Source organism: Aplidium turbinatum, chromosome 1, assembly GCF_918807975.1.
Source record: "Aplidium turbinatum chromosome 1, kaAplTurb1.1, whole genome shotgun sequence".
NCBI classification, from domain to species: Eukaryota; Metazoa; Chordata; class Ascidiacea; order Aplousobranchia; family Polyclinidae; genus Aplidium; species Aplidium turbinatum.
Genome location: NC_137472.1, coordinates 32091140 through 32114796, shown reverse-complemented (window position 1 = coordinate 32114796; position 23657 = coordinate 32091140). Strand labels below are relative to the sequence as shown.

The 23657-nt window shown below is 36.6% G+C and overlaps 2 protein-coding genes across 2 annotated transcripts; both read right to left on the bottom strand.

The window, feature by feature from the left end:
* Nucleotides 1-4388: 4388 nt before the first annotated feature.
* LOC145775972 (prestin-like) lies at nucleotides 4389-7994 on the bottom strand. Its single transcript, XM_082587385.1, has 4 exons — nucleotides 7913-7994; nucleotides 7446-7540; nucleotides 7154-7208; nucleotides 4389-6845 (listed from the first exon to the last, which is right to left on the bottom strand). Exons 1-4 carry the CDS (start codon nucleotides 7992-7994, stop codon nucleotides 6652-6654), a joined length of 426 nt encoding a protein of 141 aa, XP_082443511.1. The 3' UTR covers nucleotides 4389-6651.
* Nucleotides 7995-8288: 294 nt separating this feature from the next.
* On the bottom strand, nucleotides 8289-20327 carry LOC145774975 (solute carrier family 26 member 6-like). The gene is made up of 12 exons (XM_082586232.1): nucleotides 20260-20327; nucleotides 19910-20020; nucleotides 18292-18464; nucleotides 17655-17819; nucleotides 14068-14247; nucleotides 13634-13716; nucleotides 13238-13385; nucleotides 10981-11070; nucleotides 10524-10625; nucleotides 9588-9728; nucleotides 9047-9178; nucleotides 8289-8718 (listed from the first exon to the last, which is right to left on the bottom strand). The coding sequence occupies exons 1-12, from the start codon at nucleotides 20273-20275 to the stop codon at nucleotides 8539-8541; spliced, it is 1521 nt and encodes a 506-aa protein (XP_082442358.1). The 5' UTR covers nucleotides 20276-20327; the 3' UTR covers nucleotides 8289-8538.
* Between the last annotated feature and the right edge of the window lie 3330 nt (nucleotides 20328-23657).

The window sequence follows — 23657 nt, the reverse complement described above, 5'->3', positions numbered from 1 at the left end:
CTGAACTCATGCTCATGCAGCTCAACAAACAATGAAATTTGCGGACGACGAAACGGCAAGACATTTAATTTGAGATGTAGTGAGCAGGCGCGAATCTAAGAGTTTTTTTCGGGGGGGGCCAGGAAATTTGAAAATCAATTAAAAAGAAAGAAAAAGCTAAACAGATATGAACAATGATACTACGACATATACGATATGCTAGAAAATAGACATTAAAACAACCATTTTCATCAATTGTGATGCCGAGGGACTAATATCAGCTGTTTAGAAGCATATCAAACCATTTGATGCGGAAACATACAATTTTTCACAAAATTTCGGGAGGGGCCCGGGCCCCCTGGGCCCCCCCCATAAATCCGCGCCTGGTAGTGAGTGTACGCTTAGGTGAAATATTAGGAGTACGAAATGATGTGCAGTTATAATATTTTTTTATTAAAAACAGATCAACAGTAGCCTCCAGGCTACTTCAGAATTCTCCCCAAAAAAACATAGCTTTTCAGTGAATATATTTGTTACAAAAATTCAGTTTGCAGTTTTTCATAGGAAAATTTTCATAGGAGTTTTTCATAGGAAAAACAAGAACGAAGAGCATGTATCTCTTTACAACTTTAAACCTGTCGCTCTTTTAAATATGTCTTTCAATAAGGGTTGAAATAAATTAAAACCACAGATGCACGACTGAATGCATGGGATGGAATGTTGCACTACAATTCTCAAGAAAACCATACACGATATAAAGGTTAGGCCATAGATAAATATTTTACTTCAACAATTTTTACATAGCCAGCAGGCACGTTCTGTCACTTTCAATCAGCAGATAACGCTGAAAGCCATTATGGCTTGTCAAAGCTTATTTCCGCAAAGGATTGCCGCAAATTGATCTGCAGCAGATACGTTGTGGCCCAAGCCAAAAGTATGCATTCAATAGCGGCTTATATTTAAATTTTTTTACAATTGGGCCTTCCGGTTCCGGTAACCGAAAAGTCATGCTTTTTTTAAAAACTTACAGTTTATAACTATTTTATGCTGTTGTATAAGGCAAATCCACTAATGCTTTTCACGTGTATCGAGCTGGCCCATTAGAAATCTCTACTTTATAAATGAGGAAAGGTAATTCTTGGAAACAATACCATTGCGGTACACCAAACACATAACGTAAAACATTAACTTAACATGCATGTCACAATCAATGTGCAAGGCCTCGCGACGGGCTGCTTTGTATCTTGACCGAACGTGCTGTTTTGATTGTGGAATTCTTGAGCGATATGTTATTATCGGTTACTATCCCCTAGTGACCTCTGATTGCGAAATCTTTATTGTGTGACGTATTTCTAGAACATTCTACTGCTACGTAAAAATCTGGAAGTTTCTTTAACTTTCTTGTTTACGTGTAGTGCAACTTGACAGAACAATGAGTTCTTATAATGTAACATTACGTAACCTTCTCGAAGTTACTAGACCGAACAACCTGCTATAAATAGTGGTGTAATTTGCGTAAATGATTTTTATGAATTATGAGTTGTAGATTGTTGTTGTAGTAGTTGGTAGGCCTAATAGGTGCAGAAATTATTGTTGATTGAGAGTTGAAGTAATTGAATACAAGTAGATGAGAGTTGGTGCTTATACAAATTGTGATCAAAAATAGAGTTACATGAGAAGCTGTGAGTGAACTTCGTTAAAGTTCTTCAAGAATTTTCATATATCATTTCACTAGTAGAACTATTCGACATTTAATTGACTGCCTTTCGGTAATATCCCATTAATTTACGTCATTGAACCTTTCCAAGTCTCTTTCCTGGTAAGAGATAGAAAGAAACCGTTACAATGCAGTATAACGTAGCTTAGCAATGCGTTTGCTGGTTGTTCCGCTGTTGTATGAATCTGTAAAATGTTTGGAAGAATTGTTTTTTTAAAGTGCAGTCGAAAAAAATGGGTGCAAAAAGCAAGAAGCAAAAAACTACAATACAAAACAAGATGAAACAACAAAGAATTTGGAACAGATGAAAGGAATGGTGGATTGTGGAGGAAAAATGATTGGCGTAAGAACACAACCCAATTACCCCATAGGCCTACTCATCAACCACTTTTTACCAAGTAAAAAAAAAAGGACATATCAGCAATTTTAAAAAGTCCTCGAAGGACAAATTTGTTTATTTCACAAAAAAAGAGAACATGTCCCCCAAAAATACGGCGTATGGTAACCCTCTGTAAAAGGGTCGCGCCACCTACCTGGCAGTCAGCACAACGCTGCATAGGCTGCTCATGTGAACAGCGAGTTTCATGTGAAACCAAATCAAGCAAAATCAAGTCGTGGATTGTGTCGAAAAAGAATAAGACAAATGCCGACATGCTCATTGGATTGTGAGCTGTCACGCTTTAGTTCTATGAAAAGTGTTGTCTTTGGATGTTATTGTTATTGCAATAATCAGATGTTATTGTAATAATCAGGTTATGTCGGCATTCCTTTTCCTTGAGTCATTTGATTACTTCAGAAATGGAACTCAGCGGTTAGAGCTGCTCAGAAAGCGTGATAATCATTTTCACCAACGTGCGTCAATAAGCCCCAGAATATTGAACGTAATCGGAAAATTGTTGGTGAAAATCGACAAAATGATCTCTTGACTTACAGCAGCTAATACTGAAACCTTGCTGCTGCATTTGTCTAGGAATAACGTAGGCTGATCAGTGTTCACATATTAATAGCCTAACACAGTTCATTGTTTTGCACAAACAGAAATATAGATGTGTGGTTTACTTTGCCTCTGTAGGCTATTCATCGCAGATATGCGCAATTCCAGGTCTAGAAAACTAAAAACCAAATAAAAAGTTACTCATCTGCTATCCGGATATCGGATAACCAGTCCACCAAGTGTTTGTTTAGGCATGATAAATCACGTTTACAAAAGAGCTAAGAGAGTCTCATAGCTCAAAGACAAATAATAGACTATAGCTACAATAAATTAATTGGGTTAAATAAAGGTTGCATTTCTTTAGCGAAAGAAATGCAGCTTAAAGTAGGCTATTTCAAGTGATTAAAACTCTGTCAATGCAGACTGCGCTTCTGTAGTTTTAAACAGGATTCTGGGACTCAAGTAAAACATGTTGAAAACCCACAAAGGGGATGTCAAACGTTCCTTCATCAGGCACCTCGTTTGTATGTTCCGCATTGTATAGACGAGAGGTCTCCGAGCTAACATTGGAATTCACGGAAAGGTTGAGTACCACAATCACTAATACGGGCTACTGTAGGCTAACCCGTGTACATTCTTAATAATAAGAGATAACACAAGTGGTATAACTTTATGTTGTTCGCTTTTCATGGTTTTGATGCGTCTCCTGTAGTTCTATTTTATAATAAAATATAGCCTATCTAAAGCCTAAGCAAAAAGTAGTAAAATTTCGGCATGTTGATTGACCAAGGGCGGATTCAGCAAGTCTTGGAGAGAAGGAGGAAAATTTCAACAAAACACTACATTAATCAGACCTTGCTATGACACGATGAATATAGTTATCTAACTCGTCTGTGCTGTAGAGGGGCCAGTCGCCGGTTGACACACTTTGATCCCACCAGCGTAAGGTCAATCACATTCTGACAGAACACAAAGGTCGACTTGCCTTCGCAGAGAAACCCAACATCGAGAACTCCCCCTCTCACATCCACATGTAAGGCAACGTCGACCAACCGGTGGAACGATTAGTCACTCTCCCTCGCACTTATGTGGCATGAAGCAGCTAAATTCGTTTTCGAGATTTTGCTCTACTTTAATCGGTCTATTATAACTAAACATTGTAAAGTCCAGGAAATCGCTGAACTATACCAATTTAAAAAGAAATCTAGATTTATTATAAGTTTATAACACATAGCGATGAGCGGCTTATACTGGCTGTTTCTGCTATTGTTTAAGGCACATTATCGCTTTTTATGATGATCGTTCTTTGTAGGCCTTTCATAAACAGAGCCTAGTTTGCATACTAGCTTCTGAAGTGTGACTTTCAAGCAAACATGAGTTTCTGCGAACTTATTATTTTCAGAGCTTGTAGGCTGTGGAATCATTAGCTTACAACTAGAGTTGTGGACTATTTTTTCTGAGAATGCTGAGCGGTCTGTTATTGTAATATGCAAATACGTAACCAAAAACGATTGTTTCGATGTATAATCCTGAGCTCTTTTTCATAAAGGTTTAACTGTAACAGCGTGCAAAGAAACAAGTGAAGCTTTTCTAGGTGGCTTCAACTTGCTACAAAAACAAAGCGGTCAAAGGTCAATACTCTGGATTTTGAAATATCCTTAAATCCCGGGTCAATTTCAATTCAGTTTGTTTTTATTTCTGACTACCACAACGAAAAAAACAAAACAATATATGACAAACATAGTAGAGGTCCAGAAAAAGGTAGAAGCGACAAAACGCGGATGTTATAGCGTGCATGATACCAAAGCAGGACAATCAGTTTAAAATATGGCACGGTCGCAACACCTTAATTTGCATTGAAAAAAGCTAAGAGAACGTTTGTTCACACTAATACATCTATTGGCAATGTGCCTACAATGCAGTTGTGTAAAACTACAGCAATAATGGACAAATCAATTAACATCTACTGCCACTGGAGGCAAAAAGATTCATCAATATGACCTCGCTGGGTTACTTCTTTCATAATTGAAGTAATAAAAGCAGCTCTCTGAAAGCTATCGCTTGTTAAAAGTGTGGGGTTGCCTCAGTCAAACATATCCACGAGAATAAAAGGTGCTTTTCAATTTGAAGCTATAAAAGTTCAATGTCCCGCATAATCCCAAAATTGCCATTTGCATCGTGGTGATTATGCGCTGCCTGTTAGACAATACAAGTATCACGAACTTATTTTACTGCTATGATGTCGTCTTACATTTCCTGCCTGACCTTTTGATGACTACTGCCGTAGCACTTGAGTGATCGGAGACAAAATGAATTTTTTTTCAAAACAACTAATCTTTTTCGTAGAAAAGTACGTTTTTCAAACAAAAGAAGGGTTTCTGCTGTTTTAGAAATCGTTTATTACAGTCGTATAAAGTTATATTTAATTGATTTTTTAAATAATGCAATAAAAAAACTACTTTCACTTACAATTTTGCATTGACCCAACGTCTGAAGATTTACTGTTAAGATGGAAATCATTATGAAACTGCTTCAAATTATTTAATCAAAAGGTTCATTGTTCTCGAAGTTTCATAAACTACAAACAATCTCAACATTTACAGTTTTGTACAATTGTACATTCACGACAAAAAAGATTTGTATTGAAATATTGTTGCGAAGTGAGTGAGGAAAATAATTGGAAGCTCTTGACAAAAGTAACTTTATTTGCCAACATTAATACAGAAACAAATTGCATCACAACCTACGAGTCACATGAGTAAAGGCATGTTTTATAACACTATCAAGTAATTCAATGTTTGTCAGAAGCAGTGAAAGACAGTAATGTAGCCAACTGTTACTTTTGAAAGTCACCACCTCAATAGGGAAGGTGTGATTAACACTGATTATATTCTTAATGAAAATGCAATAAAAGTTGTAAATTAAGACCGTTTTGGATAGCCTACTTTCAGGCTTGAAACTAGTCGAAACTTCACCACGATGGAAATAATTATGACCGAGTAATATTGTCCAAGTTTGTGCAGCACTGCAGCAATCCATTGGTAGTTAGAAGAATGCTAATCTCTGTGCAATGAGTTTCCTAACAACAATAATCATTAAAACAGCGCAATCGTTTCAGCCTGAAGGCTTCCGTTATTGTACTCTCCGCAAACTTTAAATTTTTCAACACAGCATGAGATGATACTCTAATAGAATACACTATAGTATAATATATAGATCCATTTCTAGTACGAATGAAGCACCAAGACAAATAAACCATGATCGATCACATCAAGACACAGTTAGCAACATTCAGTTCACATTTAATGAACTGTAAGCGTCAAACGAGACAAAAAAAACTTTGCATCAATTTTCCCGAAAAAATACTATAATCACAGCGACGAAACATTTCCTTGCATATTATTATTCGGGTATGCGTTTGAACAAATGGGATAAAACGCAAGTAGTGAAGTTCGCACGATTCGTTGCAAAGAATTAATCAACTGTATAGTTTTCACACTAATTCGTCTTAAGAACAATGCTTCCAATAGGAAAGAACCGATGGCACAGTAGAACAAAATAACCTCGTACATGAAGTATGGTCAGCGAATCACCTTGTAATCGCCAAAACAGCAATATGAACATCTCGTCAGAAGGCGCAATAGAGCAGTTTTCTCTTTTGGAAAACAGAGCGAATTGGCCAAATTGCTAAACTAAGCACAGCAATGATTGATGATAATTAAGTATCTAATCTCAAGTCTTCATTAAAAATGTTTAACGCTTGTCGTTCGTAGTCAAGAAATTTAAAACGAGTCAATGACGCTCAATGGTTCGCCATGACAACGCTATATATGAATCGATTTGCAATCAAAGCCAACAAGCTTTTACAGGTCAATTCATCAAATCACCATTTTAAACTTTTATGATCCCTTTCAATGGCTGAAGCCAATGCCACTTAATCGTCCAAGCTAAAGAAAGCAGCAGAACGTGTCTTGACGTGACTCGCTATTTTCCCAACGCAATCGCTCTTCCAACTTAAACGTTAAGCTCCAGGGGAGGATGAAGAATGAGAAGATGAGATGGAAGTCTCCGCGCGATCACAAGTTTCTTCCTCGCAGCAAATCGTCACTTTGTGATTTCCGCTCAAAGCAGCTTCAACTGCGTCGTGAACAGTGACGTACGACAATTCGGAGATGTCGTAATCGCTTACCGTTTGAAGACATTTGATGAGGTTTTCTGTGAAAAACGTAAGGAACTGAATTGAAAGATTTTAACACTAAAAGCAAAATGCAAGTTTCAATGACAGTGTGATTTTAAAAAACGTTACTTTCTTGCAAAACCGTTCGATTTAAACAAACTAAAATAGTCATTGTTTTGTGAAATATTTAGGGGATTAGTTCGCGAACATTCGGTGATTCAGCGGAACATGTGATAGCGACCATCATTGCTCCAATGAACTGAAGATCTGGCGAAGTAAAGTAAATGGCTGAAGAGTCGATGAATCGACTTGAAGTATTAAACCTGGACGGAATGTGGTAACGCACCTGAGCAACAGGCTAAAAGGAAATCGACTCCAACTTCTTTGTAATCAGCAATCACCTGGCGAAGGCAATAAACATATTATTAATACTGGCAGATGAACTTAATTGAAAGAAAAAACTGATAACGATATTGATATGGCAAGATAGATTCTTCAAATTTCATGAAAGAAGATTAGATTATTGAGTAAAACGTCCGAACTTGAAGCAACAGTGATAAATACAAACAAGTAAATATTTCAAAGATCATCTTTGCAAACACAAAAAAAATTTTAAACTCAATAATTTGCAAGCTTACCTTAGCAAAGGCATCACTCCCAACGACATCCAAACTGGATATTCCCGAACAATCGAGTATTATGACGTCAACAGAGGGTGAAGGTGGATCCACAACTGCATTGTTTTCATACGATCAAATAAAGAATTTTACAAACGAAAAAACTCAAAAGGTTATATGCTCTTATGGGAACCTGCATAACAGATCAAGCTTAAAAAGTATACTTGAAAAGAAACTGAGTCTATCAAGAGGGGGACGATTCTCTGCCACTCCCATACATTCAGCAATTTCAGACCGGACCAAATTGGGCCTATTAACCGTGGTTTTGATAAACGGGGACTACTGTACAACTTTACATCAGGTAAATAACATCAGGTACATCAGCAATGTAAGTTTGCTATTGGATACAGCCTGGTTTGAACTATCAGACCATAACCTGACAAAACAATTCAGGCGGTGCACTGCGAAACATTTGCCTAGGTTCTCACCAGTGATCAATTCTTTTAAAGCTGAGGATGGTGACTTGACTTCAAGTTCGATGTCATCTTCATCTTTCTGAAATAACGACATTTCAAATAATCGTCACAGCACATGACCAGGGAACTGTGTTGCGAAAGCTAGTGCAAACCGCTACTACCACAGCGAACCCGCAGCATCAGGCTAAAACAGATCGTCGGTATTTACATTGTGAAGTTAACATGGATCATGCTGCTAAAAGCGAAACTCAATCTATTGCTTTTCAAATAATGTTATAACACAGCTAATCACTTGAATCATAAAACAATGCTAATTACACCCCGAATAATATTCCATCACTGCAAGACTATCTGGATCGCTGATGAACAGAAATTTCGCCGCAATGCAATAGGGAAAGAGCAAGTAATGCTCCCTTCATAACTCAGTTGTATCCAAAACACATAACTAGTATAAAGTGAATAAAGGCGGTTCTATCCGGATTGCTCCTGGTGAAGGCAACATATCGAATTCTAATATTGGTTCAGCTACTAGTGGCTTAGACTACAATGTCACTTGCGTGATTTGATTAAAATAACACACGGGTCTTTTTATTGTGCAGAAATATGGAAATCGTTTCTTTCTAGGTTGCACGTTATTGTTACAGCGTTTTGCAGAGTTTAGAAACCTTTTTGGCAGCAGGGGATTTAATTTCTTTCGCTTTATCTGCTGGATCAACTCCACTCTTCTTTATGATTGATTTCCGGAAGGTGGCGCTATTGAAGAAATTCAGTGGACCGTGAAATTGAAGGAGCATCACATGATCATTTACAGGAGCGCCCTGTAATCAATTAAAACAATTTAAATAGCACAAAATTATTTTAACTGGTAAATGCCGATGTGGTTAATTAGATAGAAGATGATTTTGTCATTGAGTTTGGAGATGTATTCACAGTTTCAAGCATAAACGAAGAGTGGAATTTTATAGATTAGTCTCTGTCATATTTCACAATATGGATAGTCACCTTCAAACATCTTCAACTACAATGAGCACAGAACCTGTTGCACGACAAGCTGTTTTTAATTTCAGCATTAGAGTTTTTGTAGAAAAATAGGACAAAAAAACACTCAAGTTTATGTACAGTCTACAATACATACTAGCTGTGCACCTTTTTATAAAGATCTTTTTCGCGATAAACTTCCGTTGTGTCGATCCGTTGCAAATGACGTAGTTTAACAAAGCTGGTCTTGAATAATGAAAATAAGAGAAGGGAAATGATTCCACAAGCTAAACCTAAAATCTGCAACACAACAAATTCTCATACCGACTGTTTTTCAAGATTCAAGAAATATATAAAATAGTAGTCATTAAGAGAAACACTAAGCAAAGGGTACTATGAACTGTTTTAGAAAGAAAGTAATCAGCATAAACCGAGCACAGTTTGTTGTGCAACTTTAAAGAATTCATAAGAAAATTACAATAATACGGTGCGTTAGGTGCTATTACAGTGACGTCCACGCGTCAGGTTATGTGGCTAAAAGTTCGTCAGAGTAAACACTCCACTTTGCAAGTAGAGTGCTATACAATACTTTCATACGTACTCTCCTAGTTACAATTTATATAAAAAAAAAAACTGTCAGAAGTTATTTGTCAAGATTTGATATTTTTTTTATGAAAGCGCTTATATGACAATAAACTTCACAACTTACCACATCCAGCAAGATCGTTGCCATGCATGTCACAGACCACGTGATAGCATCAAGCTTATGATTGGTCCAATACCGTTTAATGTTCAATATGTTTTTGAACATTCCACTGACAGCAACCACAACTATAGAAGCGAGACAAGCCTAGACAATAAAAGTGTTTGGTAGAAATTCCTCAAATACTGATAGTAGCGAATTTCACAACTGTCGTTCACGTCACGATCTACCTCCACGTAAAAAAACGCCAAGATCAATTTTGTTATCTCATTATGTAAATAACCAAACGGGGCGAAGAAAACTAGCACTCTGTTATTGTTTAGCTCATTACCTAGCCGACACAACATTTTTTTAATGATTTAGTGTCCCGATGCAGTCACATAGTAACTATTTTGCACCATCGCTTTAGTGCAAGTTAATGCAATCGAAGTAAAGTCTTGCATTATGCCTCCTTGGTGCCCAGCACATCTTTATGATAAAAAAACTAAAGTTAAACGCAAACTAGAATCTTCATTATTTCACCATCTAACAAATTTGAAATAAATATACAACGATGTAATACGAAGCTGGCAACATTATGACTGGTAGCTGCAATTGATCAAACATGATGTTGATTAAGATGGCATATAACTTTTTTTTTTTTAAATTTAGTGGAAATCAAAACCACCAAACAAATGGTTAATCAAAGGAACAGTTCAATGAGTTCATTCAACAGCACAACTCTTCAACAGCGCCAATATTGAAAAAAGCCTATGACATTATTTGCAGTTACTCTGGTTTACACAAGAGCGCAGTTTTGTACGACATTGTTCATAACTTGTCTTCAAACAAAACCACGTGAAGAACTAACGCTAAAGCTCACGAAGTGATGTCTAGGTTTAGATGTACCGATTGTGGTTACTGGTTATACCTTATGAAATCACACATATCGCTAAAACACACCTTAGGGAGGTATTGGAATATGGGAGCGATGAAGAGAAGGACGAGCAACAAGAGGAACGATGAGATCCAACCAACTAGCTGCGTCTTCCCTCCACTCTCCAGCTGAATATCAAGAAACGATTCGATTTAAAAAACTGCTATCTTTCACATGTATTTGGTTTCAATGGCGCTTTTTTAAGTGTTTATACATACAGTTTGGAGAACAATTGAATTTTAACATTGTTTAAGAATCTATTTCATTATGGAAAGCGTGTGATGCGTATCACAACAAGAGATGTTGTATTTCATATGTCGTTTTTTGCATATTCTATCTGCGGACTTGTATCGTTTACTTGCAAAGCAAACACCTTCACCCTTTTTCTATCCATCCTGCAAGAAAAACTTTGAACTTTAACAAGTGCTTCACAGTGTTATACTGATCTAAGTGAACCAGTGCTAACCATCATCAGCATCTCACCTGCACACAGCTTCTGGACATGGTGGGAAAAGCTGGGATGCAAGAAAAAAAAGAACCAACAAAATTGCAGGTTCCGAACGCAAGTAACTCCTGAAAAAGTTACAAAACAAAAAAAGTATAAATATATATTTTAAAACAAGATTTAAGTTGTTTTTGCCCACGTTAATTAAATTAAAGCTTTTATTCTTACCATGAAGTGCATTCAAACAAAGAAAACTGTACAAAATCTTTAAAATTGGTAAAAGCTAACATAGTCTAGGACTCTAGGTTATTGGTGTATGTTTAAATTTTCAATATGACAATACTTTCTGAAGTAATCAATGTGTGGTCACATCTTGATTGATTGCTTGCACTACTGAGTGCTCACACGCGCTTACAAATGCAAGACAGGAATTGATTCATTAATCATTTACAAAAGCGAATATTTCCTACAACAATAATTAATTGAAATGTTGAAAGTAAGATTACTTGCAAGAACCAAGACCCGCGTAAGTCCAAATAAGACACTAGCATTTTAAATATCGTCGAAAGGATGATAAAACTTTTCACTGATTTTCATTATACAGGGTCATCAATAATAATTAACGTTGCAAGAGATCCAATTCAAAAACTGGCAAAGGAGGCGAACGTAGCCTATGGAACCATGTTCACAGTTCTCAAGAAGGATTTGAAGATGAGCCATGGAGCTAAGAGAACGCAGAACTGGCTTATCAGCCAATGTGCCGTTCTTCATTTCCAAGGAAGAATGGCCTCCTTCATCCCCAGACCTGAACTCTCTAGACTTTGGCATCTGGTCTTATCTGTAGAACAAGGTTTCGACCAAACACCACAAAGTTTGGAAGCGCTGAAGGCTAATATGAAAAAAGAATGAGCCAAAATATCTCAAAGAGTTATTCGTGACTCTTGCAGGTCCTTTTCGAAGCGTCTCCGACTTGTTATCGACGCAAATGGCGGACATTTGAGTAAATAAATATGTAGGAAAAACTTGTTTTTCCCACATATTTATTTATTATATTTAACAATAATATTATGTGTTTATTACTCAAAAATTGTCTACCATTTGTTAAATACAGTTGTTTGAAGTTATAACGTTAATTATTGATGACCCTGTACAAAACAGGGTCTGCTACTATTCGGTGAGTTCGATTCGGAGAGTCCGATTCGGAGAGTACGATTCTGAGAGTTCCCTATTCGGAGAGAGCCTTTTTCGGAGAGTTCCCTATTCGGAGATTTTTTGAAATTTTTTTTGAAAATTATCGGGAACTGCAGCCTAATTATCATTGCCGCTTTTACATCGTTTTAACGTCGCTAAACGTTCAAATCGTGCAGAAAAAAAATAGAAATAAAATGTTTGAACAATTAAACGAAAATTCGTCATGTCAGTTCAATTGAATTGTTTTTATTTGTGACCATCATATCAAAAACAATACACGTCAACATAGCAAAGATATTTAAGATATGAAGTGAGCATTCTGTTGCTCCGGTTTTCTTTGGTGAAGTTATGAATATGGAACGTACCATATCACTAGGGATGTTTCCAGTGTCATAAATATGATTTAAGATCTCAGTGGTTAGGTTGAAACCCCACTCATCTAAAGCTTCGATAATTTCAACTATAAAAGAAACGATATTGTGGAATAAAATACAAAATTCTCTACTGTAAATAAACAGAAGTCGTCGTTGGATTTAGAATTTTGTAATAGGCGAGGATTCTAATATATTCTAAGTTTGCATGCAGAAGGCGACGCAGGATACATGTCAATTTTATCTGAGCAAACATGAATAGTTCAAAAATAAATTTAATTCGCTTTTTAGTCTCAAGATCTCAATGGTTAGGTCTAAACCCCACTCATCTAAAGCTTCGACTATTTTTTTCTGCACAATTTCAACGTTGAGCGACGTTAAAACGATGAAACAGCGGCAATGATAATTAGGCTACGATACCGACGAATTTTCATTTAATTGTGCAAACATTTTATTTCTATTTTTTTCTGCACGATTTCAACGTTTAGCGACGTTAAAACGATGTAACAGCGGCAATGATAATTAGGCTACGGTACCGACAAATTTTCGTTTAATTGTTCAAACATTTTGTTTCTATTTTTTTCTGCACGATTTGAACGTTTAGCGACGTTAAAACGATGTAAAAGCGGCAATGATAATAGGCTACGGTACCCGATAATTTTCAAAAAAAAATTCAAAAAATCTTAGACGTTAGCTTTTATTTTGTATGCACAGATGGACATGTTAGACTTACCTGGTTAGGATTTATCCTGTAGCCTTTATCGGCAGCAAAAGCTTGTGCCAGTGACACGGACACTGAGTAGCCAACAACTGCCACTACGAAAGACTCCACAGCAATGGCACCAAACAATGAGATACTTGGTAGGCGAGGGTGCGGTAATCTGAGATATGGTAAGGAAAATATTTAGTTTGCAAGTTGTATGCTGTGCATTGTGCAACACACTGGTATTGCTCTGCCAAAGATAAAAGTAAAATTTGCACAAAATCGAGGCTTTGAGGATAATTGATTCTCAACTACGCCGGCCTCGGTAGTTCATGTACCAATTGTACCTTCTGCACCAACTTTGTAGCAAGCGTACACCAACCCACATCAATTGTTCTAACCTCAAAATAGCGCAACGTTACGTACCCTTTAGGCACAGTGCCAACAACCAAAACATGATAAGCATTTTCCAAGTCAGCAAGCCAAGATATGAGGGTTCCGAACATAATCTGAAATGCAAACTAACGTTTGAAAAGTAATTACGAGAAACGCAAGTGACGCAAAAAATCTCATTTTTCTGTTTTTGTAACATTTAAAAACGTTTCAAAGTTATGATTTTATTACATTTGCTGCACATAGTGTTGGAAACATTTAACGCTTTCCCTGAATTTGAGCTCTTCAAGCTGAAAGAGTTTGAAAACAAGGCCAAAAGTTCTCATAACAATGATACGCACATCACTGCAAGTAAACAAAAAAAGCTTGTCTTATTCTCTTAAGCAAAGCAGGTCAAATACACAAAAAAAGATTGACTTTAAACCTTATTTAACTATATGTCGGCAACAAATAAGGTAATAACACACCACCAGCATCTCTCCTGGTATTGGAATGTTCAATGGAAATTTTTTTCTATATTTTTCGTTGATTATTTTCACCACCCAAAGAAATACAATACAAATTGCTGACGTCACAACACTGCCAGCAGTGTGCCATCTTCCTTCTTGATCTAAAGACGTAACGGCAAGAATAAGATCACGAATCACCTATAACAAAATCAACAATGACCAATTGAAACTCCAGATGAAATATTCACAAGACAAGTTTACAAGACATGTACACTAGGGTGGGTCGATTTTCACATAAAATTGTCGGATTGTCGCATAAATCGGTATTTAGGTGAGGCTTGCCATACTAAATAAAGTGGTAAAATTTCAATGTGATGGTGTGCTTCTAACCACTTACCCCAGGTGGTATGGAAAAATACAATTTTCTACATCACGGTAAATTATATTCAATAGGTAGGCTACAGTGAAAACGAAACACAATTGAAATGTAATGAGTTATGGCCACACCTGGATGTTAAACTATAACAACACAGTCTTTCTTTGATTCAAATAGGCCGCTGCTTCCTTGCATCTAAGATAGAATAAATCATAGAGTTCCTTTTCTCCTTTCCGTCAGTTTTGAGGCTGACCTCAGCAACTACACGAATCATTCTTTCAACGGCTTGAGTCTGTGGTGTGTATGACGACTTTACAGGGACTGACTTTATTGCATCCCAAAGTTCATCCTTACTCTTAGTTCTAAGATGATAATAATGGTGGTTTAGTAACGTCAATCTATGTCCAGTCGATCATATCAATATAATCCATTGCATTAAGATTAAGTTGCTCAGCAGGGCGATGGAATCTTCATATTATTGTAGATGAAAGCTTTCGTGCTTTCAGAAATCGACTATAACAGCTACTTCACGAATGAATGGCAGGTCTATTGTCATGAAACATGGCATATAACAAGTTTTCCGGGTGAGCTGCATAACAATTTTGCTTGATCGATTTGTCGATAACAGACTGCACTTCTACTGGCTCAAGACCACGACTGAGTTGTATCATAAGGGAAAGTAGCCTACTGCTGGAGCATCGCTGATATCTGTGGCCATCTTAGTGCAAACCATACAGGCCCATATACAGTTGCAATGAATCGTGTCAATGTCTTAACAGCTTCTGGTGGATGGGTTTGACTAACATAATAGCGGCACATTCGATTTGCTCCTTTGAATGATTATATTTCCCAGAATCTCTGTGTAAGAGTGTTTCAGAGCATTCCCCAAAACTGATTGCATGGCAGAGTTCCAAAAGGTACATCTGGTCTGTGCTTAAATCTTTGAATTGTCCAATTTTGGCAAATGGGGAGTTTCAATGTTATCAAACAATGCGATCTCCAAGACTATAAGGTTTGACCACAGAATATCGCCAATGAATGTTTCTTGACCAGATGCCTTTTCAAATAATCCAAATAGATGCCGCAATGGTAACTCATTGATGGGCAGCATAGGCCAACATATATTCCATTGAACTTCATACTGGATAATGGATATGATCTTCTATTCTAGCAATTACTCCATTACGATTCCCAATGTTCACTGCTGTCCCGTCACAAACTGTTATTCGAATTCCATCCATGTTCATATTCTCGTCGATCATACATTTTAAAATGTCAACTGAACGACCACTTGGTGTTGTGACATGAGAAATGTTGATGTCACCAGGTTGTGTCAGTAAAACGTAATGGTATTCTTTTATTTTTCTCCTGTGGTGGTAGTCATCAAAGACACATGATTTATCCTTTCTCCCATCAAAATAGAGCGATATAAAATTATTGACGACATGTTGGGTTGGTTTCAATCTAGTACGCCTCTTGACTCGGCTATGTCTCACTTTCCGTGGGTGATGTTTGTGGAGAAGTCTTTTCCTAACACATCCTGCAAAGTAGCAGTGGCAATGGTAGCAACTGTTTCGTCAAAAACCATCTTTTGATGGGCTTCCCTTGCAACACAAAGGGTTGGTATGGTAGCCTATTGTAGGCACTACTTGTTGAGACACTCTCCATGAAACTCGGATCGTTATCGGATGAATCAGATAAAGAGTCAGTTTCACAAAGCTTTTTTGTGGCGTGTTAAACCGCACAACTATTAGAAGTTCGCTCACTGCGCAGGATGGCCTGATTGGGCGAAAAAATGAGATAAAATGACAAAATTTTCCGCAACTTTTCGCTCAATCTGGCAACCCTGTTATAGAAACAGGGGGTCATTGGGGTAATGGGTTGCTGTGCACAAAACGATTTTAAACTTTGAGGAAGTGTTTACAAGGTAAAGTCGCACCTATGTTCAAATTTATATGATAAATGGAGAAATCGACCCACCCTAATGTACACTGTGGCGTACGCGGTACAACTAATGAGCCAGTATAATAAACGTTATCTTTGCACTGAAAATAGTTAACTTGAAGTTTAATCCTTAACCCAGTTTGGCATTAACATAAAGGACTTAAAGGGATGCCGTAGTGGAATCGGTCACCGAAGTGGATAAAGTGACGTTGCTTCAGAATTATTCTATCCACTAAGTGTGGATGAATTGAAACTCATTTTCAAATGCCTTTGAAGTGCACTGCACGAGTGCATATACTGCGATCAAACCATCATTGCTGAGTCTCTCCATGTATTGTTTCGCAATTGAATCGTGGTCTAGTGAACTATCAGTGTAGACTGCTAAGTAGCAGCTTACTAACCAGAGTTAATCAACGGGTACCGAAATATTTGGTTCCAGCAGCAAGTGCAATTATAGACTGCAGAAATGAACAGAATCAGAAAACCTTGCAACAAAACTGCAAAGATTGTTTCAGGTTTGTTGGTAGAAAATGAATGACATGATTATTGCATTTGACATTTGACACCCTTCTTTTCAGCAGGTAAAAGTAAAATCTAACGAACTTTTCCAGTTACTCTAACATCAATGATAAACCCATCCATGGCCACCTAAAGATATGGCCTGATTTGTCACATTTTGCAGAAATTTCCAAGTTTTTCTAACTTTGGGCGAACGTTTAAATAAATTTTTCAAAAAATTTGATTTTTACGCTTTCTTTATTCTTTTCCCCAGATGACACAATAGGTTTTAACATCCTCACATGTTGAAAAACAAAGAAAATTTGATTTTGTAGATTTTAGTCAGACTGTTAATTTTCAATAACAGTCTGATTTTGCGTTTTTCAACTTACTTTTTCTCATTTGCTACTGCTTCTCCAAGGCAAAAAAAAGTTTTTTGTCATTAGAAAACCGCAAAAATTAAAAACATCTCAAAAAATGTCAGTCAAGCACTAGCAGTAGCTGTAAACAAAATCTGCAAAATGTGACAAATCAGGCCGCATCTCCAGGTGGCCATGACCCATCTTATCTAAGGCAATTAACTTGGAGCGATTCGCTGCGAGGGCTGCTTGAAGCAGAGGGCATCTGATTGCGAGACTAATTGTGTATCAAGTATAACTTTTACTGTAATCTATCTCACATTGACGATATTTATCACTAGCTTCATAACTTTCAGTCGCAATAGCATTAAGATATTCGACATTAAGACTCGTAATAACCTTAATGGACCACTTGAAGTTGTACTTACCCAGACAGAACTAAACACACCCGAATAACTGCCAGTGCTCACTCCCAACAACGATTTGACTTGGGAGAGCACAGTTAAAAAAGCAATTCCAAAGATGAATCCACTTTGAACTGAACGAGCAAATAGTCGAGTCACAAAACCAAGATGAAATATACTAAAAATAATCTATAAAAAAAATAATTTGTGACAAACTTCATTTCAATCTAAAGTGGTGGAAAGTTTTATTCATACAGTCTAATATTATTTTAATATAAATTTGTTGTTTGTTATTTTATTGTTCTAAAGGTACGGTCTTATGCAAAAAGCAATAAAATTATATTTCAAACACTTTTTTATCCAGATGCATGCCATGAAAGTCATGGAGTTTTATTTCTTTGTTAGACCTTCAAAAACTTACGGTAAATAATGACACCAATCCAGGTACTATATTTTACTATAACCAAAATATACAAATTTAATTAAAATATAAAACAAACAAAATCAAGTCAAAACAATAATTATGACGTCAAAGGGTAGATTTGTGTGTAAAACTTTAGTTTTTGGTTTGGCCTTTGCTTACCTTCAATAATGCCATTTCACTTCACAAATGGTTTAAACAAAATAAAAAACAACCGATAAATAAAAGAACTATTCTAACCAAAAAAAGACCAGAAAATAGTGACACAGCATTGGCATACAAGATTCTTTCTTCGTATACAGCATTCCAAAGTTGAGTAAGATTTGTTGTGACGTGCACCTCATCTACTACAGGAGATGGCACTAATGCTTGCAAGGAAGCTCCCAGCATAAGGCTAGCCATTCCGTAAGCACCTAAAAAACACAGCAACTCAGGTATTGTTTACAATAACTTCAAAGAAAAATGATTACGTTAAATCAGGTATGGAGAATCAAGTCACTAAACGAGCCACATAAATTATGAAATACTATCGAGGTGGGTACATAGTCATTTGGTCGACAGTCATTTGGTCGACAGACATTTGGTCGACAGGACGTTTGGTTGACAAACATTTGGTCAACAGGACATTTGGTCGACAGGACATTTGGTCGACAGGACATTTGGTCAACAGGACATTTGGTCGACAGGACATTTGGTCGACAGGACATTTGGTCGACAGGACATTTGGTCGACAGGACATTTGGTCGACAGGACATTTGGTCGACAGGACATTTGGTCGACAGGACATTTGGTAGACAGGACATTTGGTCGACAGGACATTAGGTCGACAGAACGCTTCATTTTAGGGTTAGGGTTAGTTAACTAACCTTAACCCTAACTCTAACCCTAACCCAAATGTCTGTTGACTAAACGACCGGCTACGATCGAGGTGAGGGGTAACAAATTCCATTACAAATGCAATATTGCAAAAATGGTGAAAATAGCTTATTCAAATTATGTTTACACAATATGATTATTTTTTTATGTACAGACATATATTTTGTGCCTAACGAGATGAGTTCACATAAAGTCGCTAAAGTTGGTGTAACTTTTCAAAATTTTGATTATAGTTTACCAGGGCTAGCATTGGTCTACTTTTAAGTACCGTATTTATCAGTGTATAAGTCGCAAAACTTTGCACCAAATCTTGCCCAAAAAGTTTGGGGTGCGACTTATACACGAAGGTGCGACTTATACACAAGGTTCTGAACTTCTGACAAACAAATGCTACAGATCGCGCGTTAGTGCTGCTATTAAGCGTTTGTATTTTGCGTGCAAGGATTGCGAGCATCGCATTAACATGCTCACTGCACAGCATGCATGTGAATTTTAATGCGAACATCTCGCATGTGAGTTTGAAGGCTTCAAAATGAGTTTGAAAGCTTTTAAAATTTTGATTGTTGTTTTTCAATAAAATTTGCTAAAAAAAAATTTTGTACCAATATTTGAGCCAAATTTTGGGGTGCAACTTATATACGGATAAATACGGCATTTCTGCTAAAAGTTTAAAGTACCGTGCATCTGGAAATCCTTGTATGTGACCACCCTACTTAGAACAACAATTTTGCATTTTACACCACCAAAAGAGGATAACTTCTGAATGAAAAATTCTCTTTAGAAAGTCAAGGCAAAACCTTCAAACCAGAAATCAACTTTCTCTAACTTAAAGTTTTGTTACTGAAAGATCACACAAAAGCAACAGTCTCTGCTTGTATTGCTTGAGTAGGCCAAATAAACTTTTTTGTGAATGGTGAAAAGCATCAGCTACGACGTGAAGGAGCTCACACAAAAGCAATAAATGATTTACTCATAATCTTACCTACTGAAACATGGTGGGATGTTCCTAATATTGTGTAGAGAAGAACAGGAAAAAAGCCAGTATAAAGACCATACACAGGAGGCAGTCCAGCCAGTGATGAATAAGCCATACCTACATATACACAGATAATGTAACAAGCATAACATTCTACATAACAGTATTAATTAAGAACACACCTGTTTGTCATCAAATGTCACAGAGCTGCTGAAACATAGCCTAAACATGCTTAGAAAAAAAATCGCAGAGGCAACAAACCTGTAAATGTAAAATGACAATAAGAATAGGCTCCAGTTTATTTTTATTTTATTACATGCAAACATACTTTCTTGGTGTAATTGTATTAAACTCACCTTGAGGAATTTGCATTATTCCAACTGTAATACCAGTAATAATATCTGCAAGTAACCATTCCTTAACATTGTACTTGGGTAACCATGATAATATTGGCAATACATTAAATGCAGTTTGTTTTGACAATCCAAATGAAAAACCTTTTAATCTTTTTGAAAACGATTTGTCCGGATGAGGTACATATTCATAAACAGACCGAAATTTTTTCTCCGTGAAAATGACAGACATGGCAGCAAAATACTAATTGCTAAAGATAAAAACAAGACCTAAAATATTTCATGTAGGACACAGAAGTTGTGATAATGTAAACTACTGTATATTATCATGAAAAAAATATTTGAATCAACTTTAAGATATTAACATCTACCCTTTAAAGTACGTGTTAATTTGAAGAGAAGGAGACATTATTTATGGTCTCTGTTAAGTTCATCTGAATATGCATATTTGATTGTATTTTCTCAAACTCAATGCAGGTAACTATTTTAATACGGTATGTATCATTGTTGGTCTCTCCAAGTATTGTTTTGCAATTGAATGGTGGTCCCGTGAACTATCAATGTAGACTACTAAGTAGCAGCCTACTAACCAGAGTTGATCAACGGGTACCGAATAGGTAATTTTAGTTCTGCTACCTCCAAAATATTTTAGTCCTGTAGGGATATGCCAGTTGAGTAACATCAAGCATTTAACAGTAACTGTATGCAGCCTGATGAACAGCTATTCAGTACTTCTTACATTTGTATTGATATCCCGACAGATTTATGGTAGGCTTTGCAATTTCAAAGCACCCAAGAAATGTTTGCTTTGTTTCTCTGAGCTTGATCAAGAGCAATTGCAATATGAATGATGATGATGATGTTGTTTTTGCTAGTTTGTTTTATTTGTTTTTGTCATTGTTTTCCTGTCGTCAAGTTATAGCCTATCTATTTTGTGAGTCGTGCAAGGCCTATGGTGCGTTGCGCTTGAAATGGCTTTGCCCGTGGTAGGATTTCTTTGTGGGGTTTTCTTTGCCTGCCTTGCTCTTCTTTGCTATGAGCTAAACGCATCAAGACGTGTTCCCCTTACGACCATCAGCACTCTTGATAACGCACCATGGCCGATCTTTATAGCAACTGTCCATACAAATCTTAAATATATCAGCTAAAGCTATGTGGGCTAATAAAGCTATAGCCTAAATATATGTTGTTTAATTGTTTTTTTGTAACATTTTCTTTTTTTATTTTCCCTTTATATCTTAAATTTTTCTGAAGGTGTTGCAACCGTGCCAAATTTCTTTCAAATCAATAACTTACTTCGGTCTCAAGCACGTTTTAACGTTCGCGTTTTGTCGCTTCTACCCTTTTCTCGACCTTTGCTATGTTGACGTGTATTGTTTTGATATGATGGTCAGAAATAAAAACAACTGAACTGAATATACACCTCAAAAATGTCGCAATCCAATCATCATGATCCAATCTCCACTCTCCAGTCAACTTAACAGCGTTGCCAGACGAGAAACGACGTTCTTGTTCTGTATTATCTTTTAATATTTTGGAACTAAACTTCTCCAATTACAACTGTTTGTTTACACAGATCTTAATGTTTTCTCAAACTTCCCCAAGTTAGGAACAGAATTTGTGATCTTCCGATTAAATTAGCAAATAAACAATTCATATTTTGCAGATGGCAAGTTAGCTCGTTGAAACAAAATAAATTGACTTGACTTAAATAGACTTTTTAAACAAGACAAAAGTATTCTAACAAGAGTCAAGACTGAAGAGTATTTAAACATACATTCATAGAAAAATATTTAATCCTGAATATTCTAAACACTGAAAGCTGTTAGTCTTTGATGTTTAAAAATACTGTACATTTAGTTTGGTACAATTCAAAAGATTTCATCTCTTTTTTGTTTGTTTTCTTGGTTGCAGTGAGCCAAAAGCGAATCAAGCTAAAATTTTACAAAGAATACCGTACATTGATGTAACTCTGTTTTGAGAAAGCAACCCAGAAAACAATCACAAATATCTTTTCGTGCTTGAAGAAGTAGAAAGAGTTGGATTACCTCTGAAACAAAAAATTATCTTTTGCATTTTCAGTTAGCCTACTTATCTGTTTTGTTATCAAATATTGCGACAGATCAAATTCGAAACTCTGCTTTTCATACTTCTTATTTTTGTAAATGGGGAACCCCTCGCAGTGAAACCTGAATCGTAAACCCAATAATGTTTATAAAAAAGTAGGCTATAAACTACATTCTACAATAAAGTAATTCGTCCGCCGCTCGGGTAGCTCAATTGGTTGTTGAACATGAAATTACTTTCAAATCTAAGAAGTCATTTTGGTTCAAGATTAACAGAGGTATCAACAGTGATACACACGCAAAAGTAAACAGCTATATAAGGTAAAAAGACACACAAAAACAATACCAAAATTTTTGTTATTGTACTAAAGCAATATTGGTATGCATCAATTAGGCAGTGACTACTGGAATGCCTAATGCTAACAGTGTAATTGAACACTAGTGTTGGTACAGTAATAACAGTAGGCTACACAATCACAACAATAAATAGTACACTACAGTATTAGATATTGGCAACAACAGTATAAATAGAAGGTAACGTTAAAAATTTTGAAAACAAAACTTACTGTGGTAAGCTTACACAAAACACAACATAAAAATTAGAAACATTGTGGGGTGTACACAATATCCCGGTTTTGGAAAAATTTATCTAACGAAGCTTTGAACGAATTTACACTTGGCGAAGTAACCATACGCGCCGACTTCTGGGGGGGCCGGGGGGCGGCGCCCCCCGTAAACGTATGGTTGAGGGGCGACAAAAATGGTTATTCCAAGTGGTGTTTCAAAGATAAAACGCTTCGCAAAAGAGATTTAGATCATTTAAATGGACTTAAAGAATGCTGAAAGCGAAAAATAGCCTACGTTGCTTTTGCCCGCAAAACAGCAGCTGATCGCATGGCTTTCTCATACGGTACGGAAATTTCAAAGTAGATGGTAGAGTAACTTACGCTGCTGGAATAGTCACGTACTATTTACTGCAATATTAACTAAACCAGCTAAATTAGATGCGCTATTTTCAACGAGGTCTTCCCGCTGTGAGATCAATTATAATTCAACAGAACGCATTGTTTTGTTCGCAATGTGTGAGAATTAAATCGAAAACCGATAAAAGAAAAGGTGTTTAACTGTTTAATGGTCTTGGTCGCAGGTATTGCTTGCATTAACGACGTCTCTTACCGCTATTATGACCTAGCTAACCTGACATCAATGTTTTATGCGGCCGCTAAGGTTTGACATCGACTAACTTGAACGATCATGGAATGTCACGTAATTAGAACGATTATATCCTACACGCAAAAATAAAAAAATTGATCTCTTAAAACAGCTCTTTCCGCT